Source organism: Trichomonas vaginalis, chromosome V (assembly GCF_026262505.1).
Source record: "Trichomonas vaginalis G3 chromosome V, whole genome shotgun sequence".
Taxonomy (NCBI): domain Eukaryota; phylum Parabasalia; order Trichomonadida; family Trichomonadidae; genus Trichomonas; species Trichomonas vaginalis.
In genome coordinates, this window is record NC_067207.1 from 8,924,253 (window position 1) to 8,945,074 (window position 20,822).

At 31.0% G+C, this 20,822-nt stretch overlaps 12 protein-coding genes across 12 annotated transcripts, besides 2 other annotated features; 4 read left to right on the top strand and 8 right to left on the bottom strand.

Moving 5' to 3' along the window:
- Positions 1-239: 239 nt before the first annotated feature.
- Positions 240-449, bottom strand: TVAGG3_0303150 (uncharacterized protein; the record flags this gene model as incomplete). Its single annotated transcript, XM_001581038.1, has 1 exon — positions 240-449. The coding sequence occupies one exon, from the start codon at positions 447-449 to the stop codon at positions 240-242; it is 210 nt and encodes a 69-aa protein (XP_001581088.1).
- Positions 450-684: 235 nt separating this feature from the next.
- On the top strand, positions 685-1,059 carry TVAGG3_0303160 (uncharacterized protein; the record flags this gene model as incomplete). The annotated part of the gene is made up of 1 exon (XM_001581039.1): positions 685-1,059. The coding sequence occupies one exon, from the start codon at positions 685-687 to the stop codon at positions 1,057-1,059; it is 375 nt and encodes a 124-aa protein (XP_001581089.1).
- Positions 1,060-1,519: 460 nt separating this feature from the next.
- TVAGG3_0303170 (uncharacterized protein) lies at positions 1,520-2,794 on the top strand (the record flags this gene model as incomplete). Its single annotated transcript, XM_001581040.1, has 1 exon — positions 1,520-2,794. One exon carries the CDS (start codon positions 1,520-1,522, stop codon positions 2,792-2,794), a length of 1,275 nt encoding a protein of 424 aa, XP_001581090.1.
- A 183-nt stretch (positions 2,795-2,977) lies between these two features.
- TVAGG3_0303180 (STKc PDK1 domain-containing protein) lies at positions 2,978-4,551 on the bottom strand (the record flags this gene model as incomplete). The annotated part of the gene is made up of 1 exon (XM_001581041.1): positions 3,101-4,387. The coding sequence occupies one exon, from the start codon at positions 4,385-4,387 to the stop codon at positions 3,101-3,103; it is 1,287 nt and encodes a 428-aa protein (XP_001581091.1).
- A 2,924-nt stretch (positions 4,552-7,475) lies between these two features.
- TVAGG3_0303190 (uncharacterized protein) lies at positions 7,476-8,228 on the bottom strand (the record flags this gene model as incomplete). The annotated part of the gene is made up of 1 exon (XM_001581042.1): positions 7,500-8,228. One exon carries the CDS (start codon positions 8,226-8,228, stop codon positions 7,500-7,502), a length of 729 nt encoding a protein of 242 aa, XP_001581092.1.
- Positions 8,229-9,986: 1,758 nt separating this feature from the next.
- Positions 9,987-10,018: a mobile genetic element.
- Positions 9,987-10,018: a terminal%2Cinverted (terminal inverted repeat of tvBac_53III transposon ID:TVAGG3_0303200).
- Positions 10,019-10,138: 120 nt separating this feature from the next.
- On the bottom strand, positions 10,139-12,688 carry TVAGG3_0303210 (surface antigen family; the record flags this gene model as incomplete). The annotated part of the gene is made up of 1 exon (XM_001581043.1): positions 10,139-12,688. One exon carries the CDS (start codon positions 12,686-12,688, stop codon positions 10,139-10,141), a length of 2,550 nt encoding a protein of 849 aa, XP_001581093.1.
- Positions 12,689-12,814: 126 nt separating this feature from the next.
- Positions 12,815-13,213, bottom strand: TVAGG3_0303220 (ribonuclease inhibitor domain-containing protein; the record flags this gene model as incomplete). Its single annotated transcript, XM_001581044.1, has 1 exon — positions 12,815-13,213. One exon carries the CDS (start codon positions 13,211-13,213, stop codon positions 12,815-12,817), a length of 399 nt encoding a protein of 132 aa, XP_001581094.1.
- A 244-nt stretch (positions 13,214-13,457) lies between these two features.
- On the top strand, positions 13,458-14,803 carry TVAGG3_0303230 (uncharacterized protein; the record flags this gene model as incomplete). The annotated part of the gene is made up of 1 exon (XM_001581045.2): positions 13,591-14,802. The coding sequence occupies one exon, from the start codon at positions 13,591-13,593 to the stop codon at positions 14,800-14,802; it is 1,212 nt and encodes a 403-aa protein (XP_001581095.1).
- A 559-nt stretch (positions 14,804-15,362) lies between these two features.
- TVAGG3_0303240 (WD repeat-containing protein family) lies at positions 15,363-16,840 on the top strand (the record flags this gene model as incomplete). Its single annotated transcript, XM_001581046.1, has 1 exon — positions 15,368-16,762. The coding sequence occupies one exon, from the start codon at positions 15,368-15,370 to the stop codon at positions 16,760-16,762; it is 1,395 nt and encodes a 464-aa protein (XP_001581096.1).
- Positions 16,841-17,125: 285 nt separating this feature from the next.
- Positions 17,126-17,959, bottom strand: TVAGG3_0303250 (PQ-loop repeat-containing protein 1-like protein family; the record flags this gene model as incomplete). Its single annotated transcript, XM_001581047.1, has 1 exon — positions 17,126-17,959. One exon carries the CDS (start codon positions 17,957-17,959, stop codon positions 17,126-17,128), a length of 834 nt encoding a protein of 277 aa, XP_001581097.1.
- A 1,125-nt stretch (positions 17,960-19,084) lies between these two features.
- TVAGG3_0303260 (uncharacterized protein) lies at positions 19,085-19,495 on the bottom strand (the record flags this gene model as incomplete). The annotated part of the gene is made up of 1 exon (XM_001581048.1): positions 19,085-19,495. One exon carries the CDS (start codon positions 19,493-19,495, stop codon positions 19,085-19,087), a length of 411 nt encoding a protein of 136 aa, XP_001581098.1.
- Positions 19,496-19,545: 50 nt separating this feature from the next.
- TVAGG3_0303270 (uncharacterized protein) lies at positions 19,546-20,133 on the bottom strand (the record flags this gene model as incomplete). Its single annotated transcript, XM_001581049.1, has 1 exon — positions 19,546-20,133. The coding sequence occupies one exon, from the start codon at positions 20,131-20,133 to the stop codon at positions 19,546-19,548; it is 588 nt and encodes a 195-aa protein (XP_001581099.1).
- Positions 20,134-20,822: the final 689 nt, after the last annotated feature.

Genomic DNA, 20,822 nt, shown 5'->3' on the forward strand with positions numbered 1-20,822 from the left:
GAAATAGCAAAGAAACAGCCGAACTTCTTATTTCACATGGTATAAATATCAATGAAAAAGATAATGATGGAAATACCGCTCTTCATTATGCAGAAGTAAATGATTATAAAGAAATGGCTGAACTTCTTGGATCATATAGTGCAAAGGATGGCAATGATCAAGGCAAATGCAAAATTTACTAAAAAGTGACATTATAAACTTCATTTTTTACTCGTTTAGAATTTTCAAAAAGTGCTAAATTAATGGCTCTCCATGGTGCAAATATCTAAAATTATACTAAAAGGAACAAAGTTTCCTTTATCGTCAGCATCATCTCCATTAGCAGGCTGTGATGTTTGTTCATTTGCTTGGACAGGAGGAATTTGAGGAGGAGGAAGTTGAGAACTGTGAGAAACTGATTTCTTCTTCCTCTTTGAAACTTTCTTCTTCTTGTTGTAATTAATGAACATAAATCTATGTATTACTATTTAAATACTAGGAAATCATGAAATGAAAATAAATCACATTTATAATTAGCCTGAATTGCAGATGTTTATCCAAGTTTGATGCAATTAACGTCGAATTTAACTTGCTGATCTTGACTATTCAACAAATTAGCACCATGTATGAACGAGTATTATGAACAGATATAGAATAACCATTTCCTGTAAATTTCTAATAATTTGGCGGTTTTTCTTTTTGGGAATGACTTCAAACACATTAGAATTTTCACTTGCAGATGCCAAAAAACCAACAGAAGAAACTGAAGCAAAGCCAACAGAAACAAAAGAAGGAGAAACTCCAAAGAAAAGTGTTTTAGATATGTCGTTGGATGAAATATCTCAACAAAAACGTGAAGAAAGAAACAAATTGAGAAGAGAAAAGAGAGAAAGAAATGGTAACGATGACAGAAGAGATCGTGATAGACGCAGAGAACCTCGTCATGAAAAACCTATTTATACAATGCTTGATCTTACTGATAGAGAGGCACGCGACTTCGCAGAAAATGCTGGCATTGATACTGATGGCTATAATGTTCAACTTAGACTTGTTAGAATCAGAAGACACGACAGACGTTAATAAATATATGAATTTATCTGATTACAATACCCCGAGTCGAGTTATTTCTCGATTGCCTTACTATCATTTTTTACTTCAACAATATTTTTTATAATTTATCTATAAGACAACCGTATTAAAACAATGATTTCTATATACCATAGGCACGAAATCCTGAAGTATCAATATATTACCTTATGGTAGCATCATATTTTAAGATAATTTGCTATTTCGGCAGTATAATTCCGCATAAGATTGCAAACAGCTTTTATGCGATTATGAGTTCGATTTTATCTCATCCGCAATGAAAAAACAACAAATGCTCAATTTGCTCAATTTCTGGCCTTCGAATCCTTCTCCCATAATAATGATACATGAGTTTTAGATTTAGTACATTATGGTTAGCATAATATCTTTTCTCCAAATTCCTCAAAATTTTGATAAAACAATAAAAAAATAATTCCTCAAAAAAAGGGACTGAATGGAAGAACTCTTCAGATTCTCGTTTGATGATAGTGGCGTTCGGAAAGTATTGAATGCACACTCAGAAGAATTGAAAAAGCATCAAGAAGAAATTGATGAACTGCGCAGATTGCTTAGAGATCGTCCTTCTTTTACAGATATCGACAAAATGAAAGAAGGCATTCAAAACGATTACGATAAGAAAATATCAGATTTACAAAACTACCTCAATGATCTTGAAGCATCAATGAATAAGAGATTCGAACAATTGCACGATGAAATTAATGGATTGCCAGGAAAATTGCAAGCAAACACCCCAAAGTTTGACTCTGAAGCAATTACAAAGCAACTAGGCCAGCTTGAAGAGAAACTCAAAGTTATTGAAAATAACGTTAATAAAAATTCACAAGATCTTCAGAAATCGAATAACTACCTTGAAATAATGACGTGTGCATATGCAGCAATCAATAATAGAAATGCACCTCTCGATCAAAATCTTCGTGAAAATCTTAATCAGACTACGGCTTACATAGTTAATACGTTTAAACGCCTTAACGAAAAACTAAATGACCATGATCATCTTCTCAGCCAATTACAATCTGATCTTTCAAAGAAAGCAGAAGCCCGCGATTTTGTACCTGAAGAAAACCCACAAGTTGTTAATAATGTAATTAACAATACAAACATTGATCTATCAGGAATCGGTCCACGCCCTAAGTTTAAAGCTAATTGGGAGATGAGGCCAGATTTACCCGAAATTAATAAATTCAATGACGTTGTTGAGGCTGTAGACTACATTTATAAGGTTCTTCCTCCACTTCAAGGATTTCTTTATGCATTACATGATCGTATTGACGATATTACGGAAACTATGCCAGATGTAAGCGGAATTGAAAAACTTTTACAGTCTTTGAGAAACTCTTTGTCATCAATGGATGGGGACTTAAGCCAATTAAAGAATGCATTAAAGAAAGGACTAACAAGACAAGATGTAATGGATATTATTAGCAGTATGATGCAGGATCTTTACACAACATCATCAGTTGGTGCTGTCAAATGTATTGCTTGCAGAAGAGAAGTTACACAAGTTGCTGGTGCAATTACAGAAGTTGATGCACTTAAGACGCTTGGTGCACCACCAAATGCACTTGCAATGATTGGAACTCCAAATAGAGTTGCTAATATGTATAGTAATGATAACGTGCTTGAAAATGGAATGATTGAATCACCTAGATCCACAAGATCATTCAGAAGCACAGCCCGTTCAATCAGCAGGAGAAGAGGACCACTATAAATTCTTGTAACACTACTTAAATTATTATGTTTACGTTATTTCAATTTTAATTTTTTTTTTTAAATATTTTTTTTGAGCTATTATCTTTTAATTCCAAAGGTATATAGCTTTATAAATCCATGGCATCAATTATAATAAGGACCAAAAAAATATTATGCAAAATTTAGTTTTAGAAAATAATAGCTTTTACATATATCGTAATACTTATTAAAGTGACATTTTTTGTTGCAATCAAGACGATAATAAAAAAATCTCAAACATAGAAAATTTAATAACAATATAAAAGAATAAATAATACTCTATATATCACTTTGAACTTATGGACTCCTTGATAGCAGATAGCCATAACTGAATATCATCAGAGTCACAAGTTATTTCATATTTCGCGTTTGTCAAGCCATTAACAAGAACAAGTTCATTTCCTTGGATGGAAACAGATGCGATATTTGATAATGGAATGTTCTTTTTGATTTGCGTCAGGTCTATATTGCAAATTAAAAGTTTTGGAGGTTCTAAAAGGACAAGCATTCTCTGTTTGCTTTCAAAGACGACCATACCTTCTTTGATGACAATTTCAGAGTCAGAAAAGAGCTTTTTGGTCGAATCTTTCTGTTGATTTTCTTTCATTGCTTGAACGGCAGGTTCAAATGATCTAAAACCATCCAGTTTCATACGAGGAAGCTCTTCCCAGTTAATGCCACTAAAGAATGGATGAGATTTGATTGTTTCGTAGCCTTTATCAAAATCGTTGTATCCAATCCTTTCTTCTGGGTTTAATTTAAGTAATTTTGTAATAAGATCTTTAGCATCCGCAGGAACAAAGTCTGGGATGGTATATTTGCCAGATTCTATCTTCTGGAAAGTTTCATAATTTGATGAAGTATGAAAAGGCGCGTAACCTGTAAAAAACTGGTATACGAGACATCCGAATGACCACAGATCAGTTGCAGCGGAAATCGGAGTTTCGTTGAGCGTTTCTGGAGAAACGTAGTCTGGGCTACCAACGAGGCTTCCGTGTTGGCTGTAAAAGGGTTCATCACGTTTGTACATCTTGGCAGTTCCGAAATCTGTAATTTTGACGGAATTGTTATGATCTAACAAAATATTTTCAGGTTTAATATCTCTGTGGATAATTCTGCGCTGGTGCATATGCGCAAGAGCTAAAAGTATCTGTCCGAGTATTTGTTTTGCGATTGGAATATCTAATGAAACGTATTGATTCAGAACATGTTGTAGATCGCCATTATCGGCAAGTTCTACAACGTAATATAGGTTAGAGTTGTCTTGAAATGTCAAATATAGTCGAATTATGTTTGGATGATTTAGAGCATTCATTGCATCTCTTTCTAAGATCACGTAGTTGATTTTTTTCTCTCTGGATATGCGCGACTTTGATAAAACTTTCATAGCATAGTATTTACCTGTTTCTATATCTTGTACCTTCAGAACTTCACCAAATGCGCCTCTTCCTATAACTTTTCCGATATTAAAATCATTCTTTCTTTTCTGCCGCTTCCGAGTTGGTGTTGAAGGGACAGGCTTTGGTTCTGCCTGTTCAATAGGAGAAGGTAATTGAGTTGGAGGAGATGTCATATTCTACACAAATTTTCACAATTCTCAAAATCTCGCACCGATAACATCCCTTCAAAAAAAATCCATTTATGTTACAGCTCGCTAATGACACTTGTATACTGGCCAGGTGTTTCAAATATTAACAATGAATAAGGATGTCAATTTGGAAGAAAAGTGAGAAAATTCCTAAAATGCTAAAAATGAATTTTCCAAACGTACTTTTTTATCTCATTTTTTTGATTTTGAAAAAAATTTGGAGAGAAGAACTCTTCGTTTTTGAATTTTGTCACGATGGGTTTAAAGTATATTAGACACATGTATTGATATTACTATTTTTGTATATTTTGAGAGAAAATCCCTAAAAAGTGAGAAAATCTGAGACGGTTTGAGAAAATATATAAACTATTGAAAATTTGAATTAAACTTCTAATTTGGAAAAAAGAAATTTGGAAAGAAGAAAATTCAAAAATCGAGATTTAGACTCAGTATCAAATGGAGAACAAAATGTTTCTTCATATGAAGGAAAAAAATTTTCTTGAGAAGAAATAGAGTTTTTAAAATTTTATTGTATGTAATAAAATAAACAAATATTAAAATTATTTTTTGATAACAAGAAAATTCCCAACAGAAAATATTTGAGACAAAGAAAAAAAGAAAATTGAAAAATATTACTCTCCTTTACATTTCTTGAGATTTTCAATTTATTTTTATAAAATTGACAATTTTATACGTTTAGATGAAAATAAGTGATTTTGCTTGAAATAAAAATTATTGTTTGTTTACAGCTATCAAATAGATTTTTGCTATTTTGATTAAAATTTGTTAATCAAATTAATAATTTTTTTTCTAAATATCTTAAATATTTGGATCACTCATTGATACGATGAATTAAACGATAAAAATAATACAAACTCAACTAAGTTTCCTGTCTTTCAACCAAAAAATATTATGCAATTTAAATTAAATTGTTTATTCAAATATAAAACAAAGATGAAATAATTACAGTTATCATAAACTTTATGAATAACTCTGTAATTGGTTCAGATTTTCGTAAAAATATTTTTATTAAAATCGATAAGAATATGTTTACCTACTATCATCACATATCTATAAACAAGAGTAGAGTGATTTTTATCATCGAAACTTTTTAAAAGCTGTAAGCTGGAAGGAAAAATCTTGTTTTTTCTGAGTTAGTTGTAGAACTATTGATGCACGAGTTATCATTGTGATGTAGAAGGATGTCAATGTACTGACTGAAGGATATGAAGTGAATTGAATTTCATTGAATTTCAATTTGATCAAATTTGTTGAAATTATATGAATGTGTCAACATCTGTATCACTCTCCTTCACTTCTTCCCTATTTTTTCGAGAACGAAGCTAGCTCAGCTTTCGCTGAGCGAATTGACACTTTTGATGCCCTAAACGTACATACTCTCAAATTTATCGAAAAAATAATACTACCTAAACTCGTATATTCTTATTTTAAATATGATATTATCCTTAGATTCCACACTAGAATATATTTAAATCAACTTTTAAAAAAGTTCGAATCCTGCGCGTCTCACTTTTTAAATTTTCCAAATGGAAAATTATATTCTCCTAAAACGAAAACAATTTTCCGAATTGACATCCTTACAATGAACTATAAAAATACCATTATTATGTACGATATTGACGATTACAATTTTATTTGTTGTTCTTTCAATCACTTTATAAAGTTCTACAATTGGTTTTGCATACATGCGAATCTAAATCTCCTTGTTCTGCTATGCAAAAGTAAAGATTCAAAATATGTTTAAAAAACGTTATTCGTTAACTGTAAAACTCACTGACGAATACCAAAATTCAAGTTAAAATAACATTATTCAGTTTTTCTTTGCAAATCAGAATATAACTTTTAATTTTTACTTTGAAATGCATGTGAAGATGATAGCACATTATTATTACGATAATCCTTTTGCAAATTTATCATTAATCGAACCACGTACCTACTTGGATCTGTTAACATTTTTTATTTCTAAATTTCAAATCATATGATTGTGAAATAAGTAAAAAGTGTCTTAGCTACTCAGTAATTGGAGGAAATAAAGAAATTATCAACGAATGCTTGAAATATAATAGAATGGACATTGATTATCTCAGAAGTATCATAAGAACACACATTCATGAATTGCTTGAATTCGTTTTAAATAGAGAGATATTCACACGTGATGATTTATATGGTAAGGACTGGGATTCAGCTGGAGAAGACAAATGGACATCAAATGAAAAATATAAACCCATTTATGAAGATATTATCACATATCAAAATATCAATGCCGTATTTCTTCAATTCAAATACAACACAAATTGTAATTTTCCATGGTGTGCTGTATTTCCGCAAACAATAGATATTATTAATACATTTTATAAAAAGGATAATTGTACTACTAAAACAAGATTTCAATTTACAGGTGAGTCGCAAAATTGCAATTTTAAAAATCATGATAGCCCTATACAACGTGTAAAAACATTAATGAAACAATAGAACTTCTCCTTTCACATGATGCAAAGATCAATGAAAAAGATAATTGTGGACAAACCGCTCTTTATTATGCAGCACTTTTGAATCGAAAAGTGATTGCCCAACGACTTATTCCTCACGGTGCAAATATCAATGAAAAAGATCAAATTGGAGAAACCCCTTTTCATATAGCTGCTGGAAGAAATCATGAAAATTTAATTGAATTTCTTTTATCAAATTGAGCAGACAATTCAAATTAATAGTGATTTATTTGGCTGTACTTGGAGAATATGATTATCGTGATAATAAATTGTTGAATTTCTTAGTTCTCATGGAATAGATATCAAAATTAAAAATAATAAAATTCGAACTAGTCTTCGTTATGCTGTTTGGGATAATTATAATGAGAAAAAAGATATTCCAGAACATCTAAGAATAGCAATGGGAAAACTCCTCTTGATTTGGCCAAAAGTACTCTATTTTACATGGTTACAAAAGACACAAAAGATATTGACTCTCAAAATTTATTGAAAATATCTTTTAAAAATTATTTTGTTAGTAATGGCCAAAAATACATACAAAAACAGGCCAAAATTTTTATAATACATAAATAAACAAAAAACAAAGTTCAATATCTATAATCGTTAGGCATAATAAACTCAGATTTGGTTGAAAAACCAAATGTTCCTTTCTGCATAGCATATTCATTGGAAACACTTTCCATGACATTTTTATCAAGTGGTTTTCTCAAAGTTGTATTTAATGATTTTGATAAAGGTGGAAGTGTAGATTTGCTTTGTGTAGCTGATGAAGTTCCTTTGAAATCTGCCATATTAAGCTCAACAGGGGCATTTAACTCCAAAGAATTAAATCGATTTGAAAAAGTTCTCAAATCTTGACTCATATGATCTCGCATGTTTTTGAGTTCAACACTTGGTTTAAACTGAAGAGATTTCGATGTTGCTCTTAATCCTGATTTAGGTTTCATTGAAAAATCATATGTATCATTTAAAGAAATCGGATTGACTGATACCACTGGGAAAGGAGACAAGTCTGGTATTCTGGATGGCTGAACAAGACCTTTAAATGATGGAATATTTAGTGGCTGAGTAGAAGGAAATGAAGCTGATTGATTTTGAGATTGCCGGTATTGCGGTGAGTAGTTGCTGGCTTTTGGCCGACTATAATCATATTGTTTTGGCGAATATTGTTGGAGAGGATTTTGAGGAGGCTGATAATTGTAATTTTGGGTGGGTTTTTCTTCTGGAGCATCACCAAATATAGAGGATTGCATTATTCTATTTTTATTTTGTTGCATTCTTGGGGTTGCATTCCCTCTTTTCAGGTTTTCAATCATTTTTAAAATTTTAGTACGTTATTGCCACTTTTATATTTCAAAATTATGAATGAAAAATTTTATTGATTTTATTCTATTTTACAAGCTGTAGAATGCAACACGCCGATATAAATATTTTTTACCAACAATAGAATTCTAAATGGTTTTGATTCAGCTCAATAACCAAGTTCTTCAGAGGATAAATAACTATCAACCTCTTGACAAAGTAATATTGAATATCAACAATGTTGAATTCTTGCTTACCAAGTCTTTTGCAGTTGCAATTTCACAAACATTTTATTCACAATATCTTTTAGACAACGGCATTGAAAGAATTGATATAACAACAGAAGTTAAGTCTGCAGATACATACAATGTATTAAAGGACATTCTTCAGTACAATAAAACCGAAATAGAATGTGATGAAACAATTTTGAATGATATTTTCCATATTGGAATGTCTCTTGACATGCAAGAACTCGTAGATTTATATAAAACTCACGTTATTGGTCAAATGAAAATTGATAAAAATAATTGTGTTAAATTGCTTGAATTTTATTTCGATACTAATTCAAAAGAAAAAATAACAGAATGCATTAAATTTATATCATCGCATTTCCATGTAAATTAATTTCTAAAAAACTTGGATTTGATATTCTTCAGCAGATATTTAGCGATGATGAACTTGAACTTGCAGATGAAGATTCATTAGCAAATTTCATTATATCTTTAACACAAGAAAATGAAGAATTCTATCCATTGATTGAAAATATTCATTTTGAGTTTTGCAGTGAAGAAATTATCAAATCTATCAAAGATTTCACCAATATCAACAACTACCAGAGTATTATTAATTCACTCTCTGATTCATTACTTAGATCACGAAATACTAACTCTAAGAAAAGAAAAAAGCCTCATTATGTACATTTCGTTAATTCAGTTACAAACTATTTCGAAAGCGGAAATGTTGAAATGTCTGCTTCATCTATATCTGAAGGTAATGCAATTAATATGATTAATAGTAACAGAAATGATATTTATTTTTATACCGAAGATAAACCGAATTCATGGATTCAATGGAAGATAAAAGAAAACTATGCAATTCAACCTACAGAATATTTATTAGGTAATACAACAATTGTCAATCGACCACAAACGTGGAGAGTTGAAGGAACTACTATTGATGGAGAAACTAAAATCATTCATGAAATCAATAATTCGCCAATTGGAAATGGAGAAATACGTAAATACCCGCTTTCTACAGAGGATAAATTTATTTCATTCAAAATAATTCAAACTGGAAAAAATAATTATGGTGATGATTTTCTATGTCTGAATGCTTTTGATTTTTCAGGAAAAATATATAGTAATCAATAAATAAATTCGATGTTATTTATTCTTCTAACTTTAATACATTAGTTGAAATGTAAAGAATTATTTTTTCCTTAAATTTGCAAAGAATTGCACATGCATATGAAATGAATGATAAACAATACCAAATAAATCTTTATGTATCTATAATTGATTAATAACAATAAGCAAAAGCACTCATATTGTGCAGATTTACAACCTCACATTGAGTTTTTACAAAGATATCTACTATTAATATTTATACTGCTTCTAATGGTGCACATACCACTTTCTGCCATCTTCTCATGATATCATAAGTACAACAGCCACATTATGCACTATACAACATATTATAATAACTTTTTAATGACTAAAAATATTAACTCTTCACATGAGAAATTGAAACATAAAGTTTTGATGAAAAAAAAAAGATTGCCAGAAAGTTGTAACTGCACCCTTAAGTGAGAAAGTGCTTTGTGCACACAATTGTCAAGTAATTTGTTATATTAAGATCATACAAAAATAAAATTTGGATATATTTTTTTTTTCATGATATAATGTTTTACTTAAGAATATAGATATTAGATCTCGCTTGTTTCGATACCTTTGTAACTATCAGGTTTCTCACATTTGCAACTCTTCTTCTTCGGGATAATTAAAAGAGTGCCCAAAACAACGCATCCAAAGACAGAAATGACGGAGATGATGATCAAAGCCACTTCTATCTTTGTCAACTTCCTCAATCCTGCAATTTCAGTGTAACTGTCAGGAATGACGTTGCTGCAGTCCGTTCTTATGACGTCCTTCTTAAAAGCGAACAAGTAAGGGTACTTTTGAGTGACATATATTTTCACAGCGTTAACTGACGATGTTTGGAATACATCTCCTTCGTAGCAGATGTTGTACAAGAACTGACATCTTTCAAACGCTCTTGGCTCTACATTTTTGACTGAAGAAGGAATAATTACGGTTGTAGTTCCTAATTGAAGTGGATAATCAAGTTCTTCGGCCTTGATTATGTTGGGGTTGATGGATAACTTGCCAATAACTTCAACCGATGATGGAATTGTGTATTCCTGGGGGAGTTTTCCGAATGTCAATATCAATTTCTTTGTTGGCTTGAAGATAAGTGCTTGGCCGTCAACAAAGAAGTTGTTTGTTTGAAGATTGACAATTTCAATCTTTAGTTTGTCAGAAAACTGGAAGGCATCAGATTCAATTGATCTGACAGTATCATAGAGCTTGAATAATGACAAAGATGTGTTGTAGAAGACCTTGGAGTTGATCCTAGTTACTCTAGAAGAGAAATTGCATGTCGTCAAGGCATTGCATCCGTAAAAAGCGTAACTCTCCACTTTCATGCAAGAAATAGGGATGGAAATGGACTTAATACCTGAATTAACAAATGCAGACTCTCCAATAGTCACTAATTGGTCGGAGAGTTTGACAGAAATCAGATTTTTACAGTTTTGGAAAGCGTTGTTGGGGATGCGGTCTATTTTAGAAATATCTATCTCTTTGAGCTTGGTACATCCAGAGAAACAGAATTCGCCAATCATCGAACAAGAAGTAGATAAATTGATATCTTCAAGAGAAATGCAGTTTATGAAGCAGTATCTGCCGAGGGAATAAACAGGAGACATAAACTTAACTGATTTGAGTAATTTGCAGTCAGAAAAAGCGTAATCTCCGAAAGAACTTTGCAATTTCACGGAACTTGGATTAGTTCTGATACCAGATGCTTCAAATTCGAACTTTTCAAGTGAGTGGATGCAAGAGAATGTGTTTTCTGACAATTCTATGAAGTGATTCAAAATAATTTTCTTCAATTTTGTTGAATATGCAAAAGCAAATGAGCAAATCTCAGTTATCTCATTTGGTATTGTATATTCCTCGATGTTTGATGCAGGAGGGAATGCAATAAGCCTGTCATTATCTTTGTATATCAAATTTCCGTTTGAAACATGCATATTTGGATTGTTTTCACATATGAACGTCGCCAATTTAGAGCAATTAACGAATGGTTCGAGTGAAAAATGCTCAACATTCTTACCAATTTCGACAGATTCGAGGTTTGCGCACTCAAAGAAGCATCCAACATCAAAATTGGCATCAACATTGATGGTTAATGATGAAAACGGGCAGTGAGCGAACGCCATCTTTCCGATGTATGTGATTTTGTTGAGGTTTAAGTTATCAGAAAGAGGACATCCAGCGAAAGCGTAGTAGCCAATGCATTTTACGCTATCGCCAAATAGAACTGTCTTCAAATTAGTGCAGTTCATGAAGCTGTATGGGCCAATTTCCGATGGAGAGTTTTGATAATCAAATGAAACAAACCCTAGACTGGAACATCCTGTAAATACACCCTCGGAAAGGCTTGTACAGCTAATAATGATGGATTCTAGACCGGAGCAACCTAAGAATGAGTACTCGTTGATGGAATATGTTGAATAAATTTTTTCAATCTTGAGAGTTGTGCAGTAAGAGAACGAATTTGAGCCAAAAGTGATGTTGTCTGTTGTTGATAGACCATAAAGATATTCTAAAGAAGAACAGAAGGATAACGAATATTCGCCGATGGACAAAACATGGCCGAAAGTGAAAGATGAGAGTTTAGAGCAATTGTAAAAAGCATAAGCTTCAATATGCTCTATACCAGGACCATCAACTTTTGCCAAATTAGAACAATTTGAAAATGCAGCTTCTGGAATTGATTTTATTTCTGCAGGAAGCGTAATTGACTCCAAATTTGTGCATGATTCAAACATGTTACTTCCATGAGGATTAAACTGAACAGAATTTGGTAAAATAACAGTTTTCAAATTCACGCAGTTCTTGCAAATGAATCCCGGTATCAATAGCTCTGTATATCTCGAAGCAAACTCCAATGATTCAAGTTTTGATTGGTAAAAAGAAAAATCGCCTAAAACTGTAACTGTACTATCTATGACGAATGACGTAAGGCCTGTATACTCAAAGGCATTTGTATCGATTGTGTCGAGGATTGCACTTCCTTTGTCGAATGTTTTCAGAAAAATGCAGCCTGAAAAAGCAAAAGAATAAATCTTCTTTATTTTGCTTCCAAGCTTAACAGAGGCAAGTGACAAACAGTCTTGGAATGTACTCATTGCAATACTGTTAAGATTATCATTAAATGTAAACTCAATTAAGGCGCTTTCACTGAAAGCATAGTCAGCGATGTATGTTGCTGAGGATAAATCAACTTTTGTAAGGGAATTGCATGATGAAAACGCTTAGTATCCAATAACTTCAACATTTTCAAGATTGATACTCTTCAATCCTGTGTTTTTGAATGCAGCGTAGTCGATTTTCTTGATACCACTAGATAGCTTAACTGTTTCTAAACATACACAGTTTTCAAAGCTTTGGATGGGAATATTGTAAACATTTGGTGCATCAATATCGACATAAGTAATCATCGGGAATACTGAAATTGTTAGGATCGATGAAATATCATTTCCTTTATAAAAAATTCTTTTAATATTATTCTTCATGATGATATCAAGTGTTGATGGATCATCGATATCTTTTTGTTCTGTAATAGTTATATCATTTCCATCGATTTGTGGGGCGTTGTTAATGAATACTTGGTTTTTAAGTAGTGTATGAATAAAAACAAATCGACAAAACATTATAAAAAAAATTGAAATAAAATTCAGAGTATAAAATTGAAAGGGTGTGTCGATTGCCGATACAGGCGTGACAAATTTTGGATATGACTTTTTTTTAGGTTCGCTCTCGAAGATTAACATCTTAATTTGATTATTGATACGCCCACAGTGGCATTTCACTCCTATTTAGACACACCTATAGGTAAATTTTCCAACTAAAACAATTTTCTGATGACAGAAAATTCAAAAATAGATGATGGTATTTTTTTGTTCTCTAAAAAAGTGACTGATTTTAAAAAAACGACTTGTTGTAAATATTTGTTAAAATGGAATTAAATATATCTTCTTGGATTTTTTATTTCAATGTTGAATTGGGAAAAAAATCATTTTTTTTTTAAATGACCAACAATTATCTTCTTCCTATTTTATATGAGAGTCAGAGCATAAACATAGAATGGGATCAAAATGAAATTACTACTTCCGAAATTAAAAATGAAGTAATTCGTCAATTAAAGTTATTTCCAATAAAAAAATTGCACATTAGATTGGATGACAAAGAATATTCTGACGAAACATCAATTAACATACATTCTTTGGGTAATAAACCTCTTAGAATTATTCCAGAAGTAGGTATTTACCCAAATAATTTAACACCCAAAGACATTATCATGCAGTACTTAAAAATCAACAAATTGGAGTGGGATAACTCAGATAACTACGATATAATCTTCAAGTTTTCCGATAATAACAAAGTCATTTCCGATTTAAGTCCAAAAGAAATTTTATCAGGGTGTTACATTATTCCAAAAGTTACAAATCATCCAATGGAATTCGATAACACGGTATTTGAAAATAAAATCGCACCCGAAATTCCCAAACAAACAGCTAAAAAAGATATACAAGCTAAATTTATTAATTTCGAAGGCGAACCCGAAGAAAAAATCCTCAGAATCAAAAAGGTTATGCAATGGGACGAACTTTCGCAAGTAATACATGATAATTTCGATAAAAAGCCATTCAAAATTTTTTACAAATACGGAAATAAAGTTGAAGAAATAGAACACTGGAAAGCTTACATACTATCAGAGAATGCTGAAATATTGTTTATTGTAAAACAAGCGGCAAAAAATATTCCACAAAACTCTTCACAAAATTCTGTTATTACTATTCCACAAAATTCTTCAAGTATAAAGCCTCAATCTACTTCGCAACAATCAAGTATCCATAAACAAACAGAAATACCAAATAATACCAATAAAAATGGTAGTTTTATTGAACAATTTAAAAAGGAGTTCGGTATGCAACAAAACCCACGTGTTTTATTAGCAGAGTTATATTATTATAAGACATCAGATTTAATGGCAGCTTTTAATATATACAGGAAATCGATTGACTGGAAAATTCAATATGTCAACAAAGAAATTGAAAATATTATTATAGAGGCTTGTAAAAATATTATGGTTAATGACGAAGAAACAATTAAACAATATATTAAAGATTATCTCAAATTGAACAATGGAAATTATCCAAACAGACTGTCAGACTTTTTCGATGTCGACCTCACAAAGATAGATAATCCTCTAGAACTCAAAGATAACGTCAATATATAACAGATTGTTATTGTTATTTGTTTTTTTTTTGCTTGTTTATAAATAAATATTATGTATTATAAAGTATTTTTAAATGCTTTCTTTTAAAGACTAGTCTGATTTTGAAATTTAGATTTGAAATCATCAAAAATATGTTTAAAAGTATGAAAATTGCTTTGAAGAAGCTAAACAAATTCTCCACTTCTTATGAAATACTATCAGAAGCGGTCAAACCTATCGAAGAATTAGAGAAAATCATGATTTTGAATATAGAGTAGAATTGTCACTTTTATATAAAAATTGATTCGTTACAATTCTGGATTGCATTTTCCACATAACTATCTTTGTTACAGTGAAAGAGTTCGCATTTTTCCAAATTAAATGAGTTATCCTAATGGGAATTATTTTTGCATTTTTATTTTGTGTAAATTTCGCTCTGCGAAGGGATCCCTGAAGCATATATAGGCTAAACTGCTCGTTTCATTTCTTATTTCGAAACTCCTAACTAGTGATCGAAAAAGTGTCTTTGAATTAATTTGTAAACTTTATAAAATTTCGATAAATTTTTTTTTATACACCAGGAAAAATGTTCAAAAGAGAAGAATTCCCAATCGAAACTGGCTTTGGGATGTCTAGGACAACTCCAAACTATTCACGCATGACAGAACTAATCAAACATTATACGGATTTAATTTTAAAGTTAAAAAATGAAATTTCAGAATTCCAAAACTTTAACGCCCAGTCAAAAATTCTTAACGCACAATTTACGGATGATTTACAATATATTTATAGCTATAGACAACAATTAAATTCAGCAGTTCAAAAATTAAAAGATATGAATCCAGCATATTCACTTTCTTCAAACCAACAGGCCTCAAATTGGGCCACACAGCTTGGCGATAGCTCATCACTTGCAGCAATTTCACAAAATCAATTACAATTACAGATGCAAAATCAAAATCAACAAGCCAATCAAAATTCTTTACCACCACCAGATTTACAGTATAAGATTGAATCTAAAAATAGTTTCTTTAACAATAGTACAGTAGTAATGCGTTATTTGATAGATGTCAAGTCTGTTATTTGTACTGTTCAATTCGATCCTACGGGAAAGTTATTTGCTTTTTCTAGCTCAAGAAATTTACATATTGTTGATACGTCAAGTGGCCAAGTTTTATGTTCTGTTGAAATTTCGCCAAATATTCCACGCGTAGATTTTCATAGTAGAGATCTTAAGTTTTCACCTGATGGATCGATGATTGCAGTTGCTATTGCACCAGCTTCAATTGGAATTTTTAATTTAGCATCTCGAACCCTGACACACATACTAGAAGAACATGTAAGGAATGTATCATCACTTTTATTCACTAAAGACTCTTCTAAACTTATCTCAGGTGGCTCAGATGGAATACTTTGCGTCTGGGATATGAAAACTATGGCTCCAATAAAGAAACTTCAGAATGGAACTTTAGAACCAGATGCACCAGCAAGTCGAGATGGCCCGGTTTCTTCAATTGTTGCTGGACCTGGAGATGCCTATTTTGCTGTAGGTTTTTCAAATGGAATTGTGATCGTTTTTGATCCAAATATGGATGAAATATATCAATTCCAAGCCCATAATGAGATGATTCTTTCAATGGAACTTACTAAAAATGGAGAATTGTTTACGACATCATCAGATAAGCTAATTAAAATGTGGAAACTCACTTTGAAAGGTGCAACATTCGTTAGAACTATAGAAGAGCATTCAGATTTTGTTACATGTTGTCGTTCTTCTCCAAATAACAAAATTTTATTTTCTGGATCTAAGGATGAAACTATCTGCGCATGGAATTTTGAAAAGAATACAAATATGTTTACAGCAAAAGTGCATACGAATACTGTCCTTGGCCTTGCTCATCATCCAACAGAAAATATTTTCTTATCATCATCTGGTGATGGATATGTAGTTGGTTGGTCATACTTCCTTCCAACAGATTAAGTAATACGAATTTGTTTTTACTTGGAAAATTGTTTTAATATCCCTTATTTTAATTTTGACTATAATTGTTTTGTTACATAAATCATAAATAAAGGTCTATTTTTTGTTACTAATCCATAATTCATAGAAAAAATTTGATTCAGATTCCAAAAAACGCAACATATTGCTCATAAGCATTCATTTTTGTACTGGGAAAGATAGTATAATACCAAATGATATATTCTCTAAGTTCAATTCTTCTTTGAAAGTTCAATAATGCAAATTTCGGAATAAAAAAGAGTTATTTTGCTTCAAAAAGGAGATCAAAGTATTCATATAATATATACATATATTTTAAATACATACAATCTAATTACAATAATATTATATTGATTCCATATGGGAATCAAGATCTACATCATCAAAATTCACTCCGAAGCTAGGATTTTTATCGTCAATATTATCATTTTCAGAATTAATTTCCGTGTTCTTTCTAGTCAATCTGATCCCGATATAAAAAGTTACAACGAAAAATGTTAAGAATCCTTGGATGGTCAGGCCGATCATGAACGGAAATGGAACCGGGCGCATAATAAGCAGCACTAGTTTACAACCAACAGCAAGGCTCCATTGCAACAATAAAAATACCGTGACATATCGAATATTTCGCTTGACAACGACTAATATAAACTGAGGAAGTGTCACAATGCAGTCAATTAAGTTGGAAACAATGCCTATGGATTCGATGATAATTTGGGAATCGAAAAGAGAATGAAGCCCTATTGATAACAATAGAAGAACCAGAGCTATAATAGTTACGTACCCCATAAACTCAAGAAAATTCTTTGCATAAAATTGATCAAAAAAGAGTGTGTTAGGGTTCTGTTCATTAGTTGGGGTTGACTCTTTACCTTCAGGTTTAAAGAAGTAATATAAAAATGCTAATGTGAGCTGTACGCCTATCATCCAGATCGATTGAAATAAAAGATAAGTATCAAATTGTTTCCAATACCAGTATATAATTCTGAGGTAGTTGGATAGCAATAAAACAATACTAGAATCGATTTTGAAGTTTTCTGATGTACGAGTTTTGATGATTTTTGTTAATTGATCTAAATATCCGAAAGAGGGAGAAAATATGCATGAAATATCAATACATAACATTACTAGCCGATGATGAGCTTCAACCCAAAAGAGGAGACTACTCAATAAGTTCATCAAGGGAAAAGAAAGAAATTGTGATAAAGCTTTCAATCTCAATTTTTTTAAAAGCCGCTCATTGGAAAATCACGCTGATTTTATTGATAATGCTAACAAATATAATAATATAGCTGATTGGAATTCCGAACACTTTGAATTTATCTGATCGTATTTTGAGCTCAAATTTGCTAAATATATCAAATATTATCAATCTGTGATCAATAGTTTAAAATTCGTTTTGATGATTTATGATGAATTATTTACTTTTCAGAATTGAATTGATAAATGATCGCGAGTTTCTATGATAATTTAAAATTTTAATAAGGTAAGCATTTAGAAGCATATTATTTGAAATCGCGTAAAAATTTCAAAAAATCGATAATTAAATTTTTGAAATGATATAAATGCTAATTTTAAAATGCCCTAGAGAAAGCTTAATATTTTATTGAAGTTTTATTGATTTTAAAAAAAATTTTCAACCGAAATGTAAGAATACTTTATGAATTCAATTTTCTACAATAATTGGATAACAATGTAATATTTTATAAAAATTATGAAAAAATAATCATTTTTTAGATTTAAATGTTGAGAAAGTTGCTTTTGGAATTAGCTTAGTTTACTACCGTGTTATAATAAGGATACAAAAACTGAAGGAGCTTTAAAAATTAAATGGAAAAAGTTTGATTAGGGTTCATCAATATGATATAAAACGACAACGATAAAAACTGTTTTTGGTTATAAATCAAAGAGTATTCATACTTTGTAACATTAGATCCGATAGAATCCCCTGTCACTGCAAAATCCAACAAAATCATCTCATTAGAAATTTGGTGTCATACAGGTTTCTTTCATTAAATTTTATTTTAATTCGTCAAAATTTGGACATAGTTTCCTTAATATTAACACCATTTATATTTTAAATCTCAAATACTTTTGATGAAGTATGTTCAGAGCTATAGCTGACAATGACTAATATTTTCATATAATTATCCTTTTTATAAATATGAAATTGAACTTATTTTGCTTATTTTCATGTGGAGATAACATATGAGCAATTTAATTCCATAATTGCTAATCTAATTGATGAAATCATTTTTAAAAAAATTAGGAATAATAATTGTTTATTTCTTCAAATGATCGCATTTAAACTTGTGCTCCAGAATCTGAATCTTTCTCAGCTTTCCTTCTGAAAACGGTAAAGAAGAGGACCACAACAATGATTGCGATGATAACAATTGCACTTAATGGAAGTTTACCGTTTTGATTATTATCGCCTCCCTTTGTTGGCTCAGGCTTTGTTGAATCAGATTTAGTTTTAGGTTTTGCAGTAAATGAGCCATCTTCTTTTAGAACACCAGATTCGGATTGAAGCTTATATTCCTGATTTTCTTTGAAGTAACTAACTTGATCTTCATCAGCATTTGCTTCTGGAGCTGGTTCAACTTTAACTATTATTTTTGCATCAATATTAACATGTTCTTGCTTACCACCTGGGAATTCTCCATCACCACCTGGGAATTCTCCATCACCACCTCTATTTAACTTTTTATTCATATAATCGTCAAAGGCCTCTGGAGTATTGTAGAAGAATATTTCATTTGCGACTACTGTTGATGAACCTTAACAGCATTTGAATCAGCTGTTATAGGGAACGTGTAATCTGTTTCAGGAAATGTAATGGTAACTTTCTTTTTAGTATTTCCCATGATATAAAGTTGCTGCATGTTTGCGTCCATAGATGCAGTCATTTCACGCGTAGCCGCATTTATATCGAGCGAAGCCTTAAATTTAATAGGAATCTCCATTGTAAACTGACTCTTTGTGGAAAAAGTTGATGAGGAAACAAAATTATATTTCATATTCATTCCTCCTTCTTTCATATCAGCTTGGGCATCAACTGACATAAAAATGGGAACAATCTGGACTCTGCATGATTTTGATTTATCCTTACACTCAACTTTAGATATTGGCATAAGTAGTTCTTCTTCTGCTTGATATAATTGTTGGAAATTGACTTTAATATTAACCTGGAATGGATTATCAAATGTTTCTGGTTCTCCGTAAGAAAGATCATCAGCAGGAAATGCTACTGTAACTGTATAGTTGGAAAGGCTTGCAATAAGATAAGTACCCTTAATGCAAATTAAGCCATTTTCAGGAATATCGTATTTTGCAGAGGCATTCATTCTCATTGTTTCATAGATGGAACTTCCACACCCTTCAAGTTGAGATTCCAATGAATGAAGCCGAACAGATAAAATGGAAAACATCATATAAATGAATTTAAAAAATTACGGTTTTATTCAAAATTTTTGTTTAGATCTGACAATTTATTGTTCACTGAGTCAAGCCTAAGATACACATTTAAAGTAATAATGATTGTAAAAAAATTGAATGCATTAGTTTTATTATCTCACAAATAATTAAATACTTTTCAAATTATATAAAAATGGAATCTAATCGACATAATTAATTATTCATAGAATTCAAAACTTAAAAATTTATCTCCTAAATTCAAAGGGTATAATAGAAAGAAAGTTGAAGAATATTGCAATAGCTTTGATTTGCGCTAAAAGGCATTAACATATAATGGAATGCATATATTTAATAAAACTATAAAGATTTCTCAATAGTCGCGAGTCAAGATAAAATTGAGATATTAGAAAGTATTATAACCATAGATTGATTATTCATTCTGAAATAACATTTTTCATACTGTCTGATAATAATGTCTCAAATATCTTAGCATTATTTTCAATTCTTTATGAGTTACTTTTTCAAGAGTCATTCCGGAACAATAATCACTAAATTATCAGCAGATTATGATGATTTTTCATTTTTAACAAATTTTTAACGATAAACAGAACACGATATAACAAAA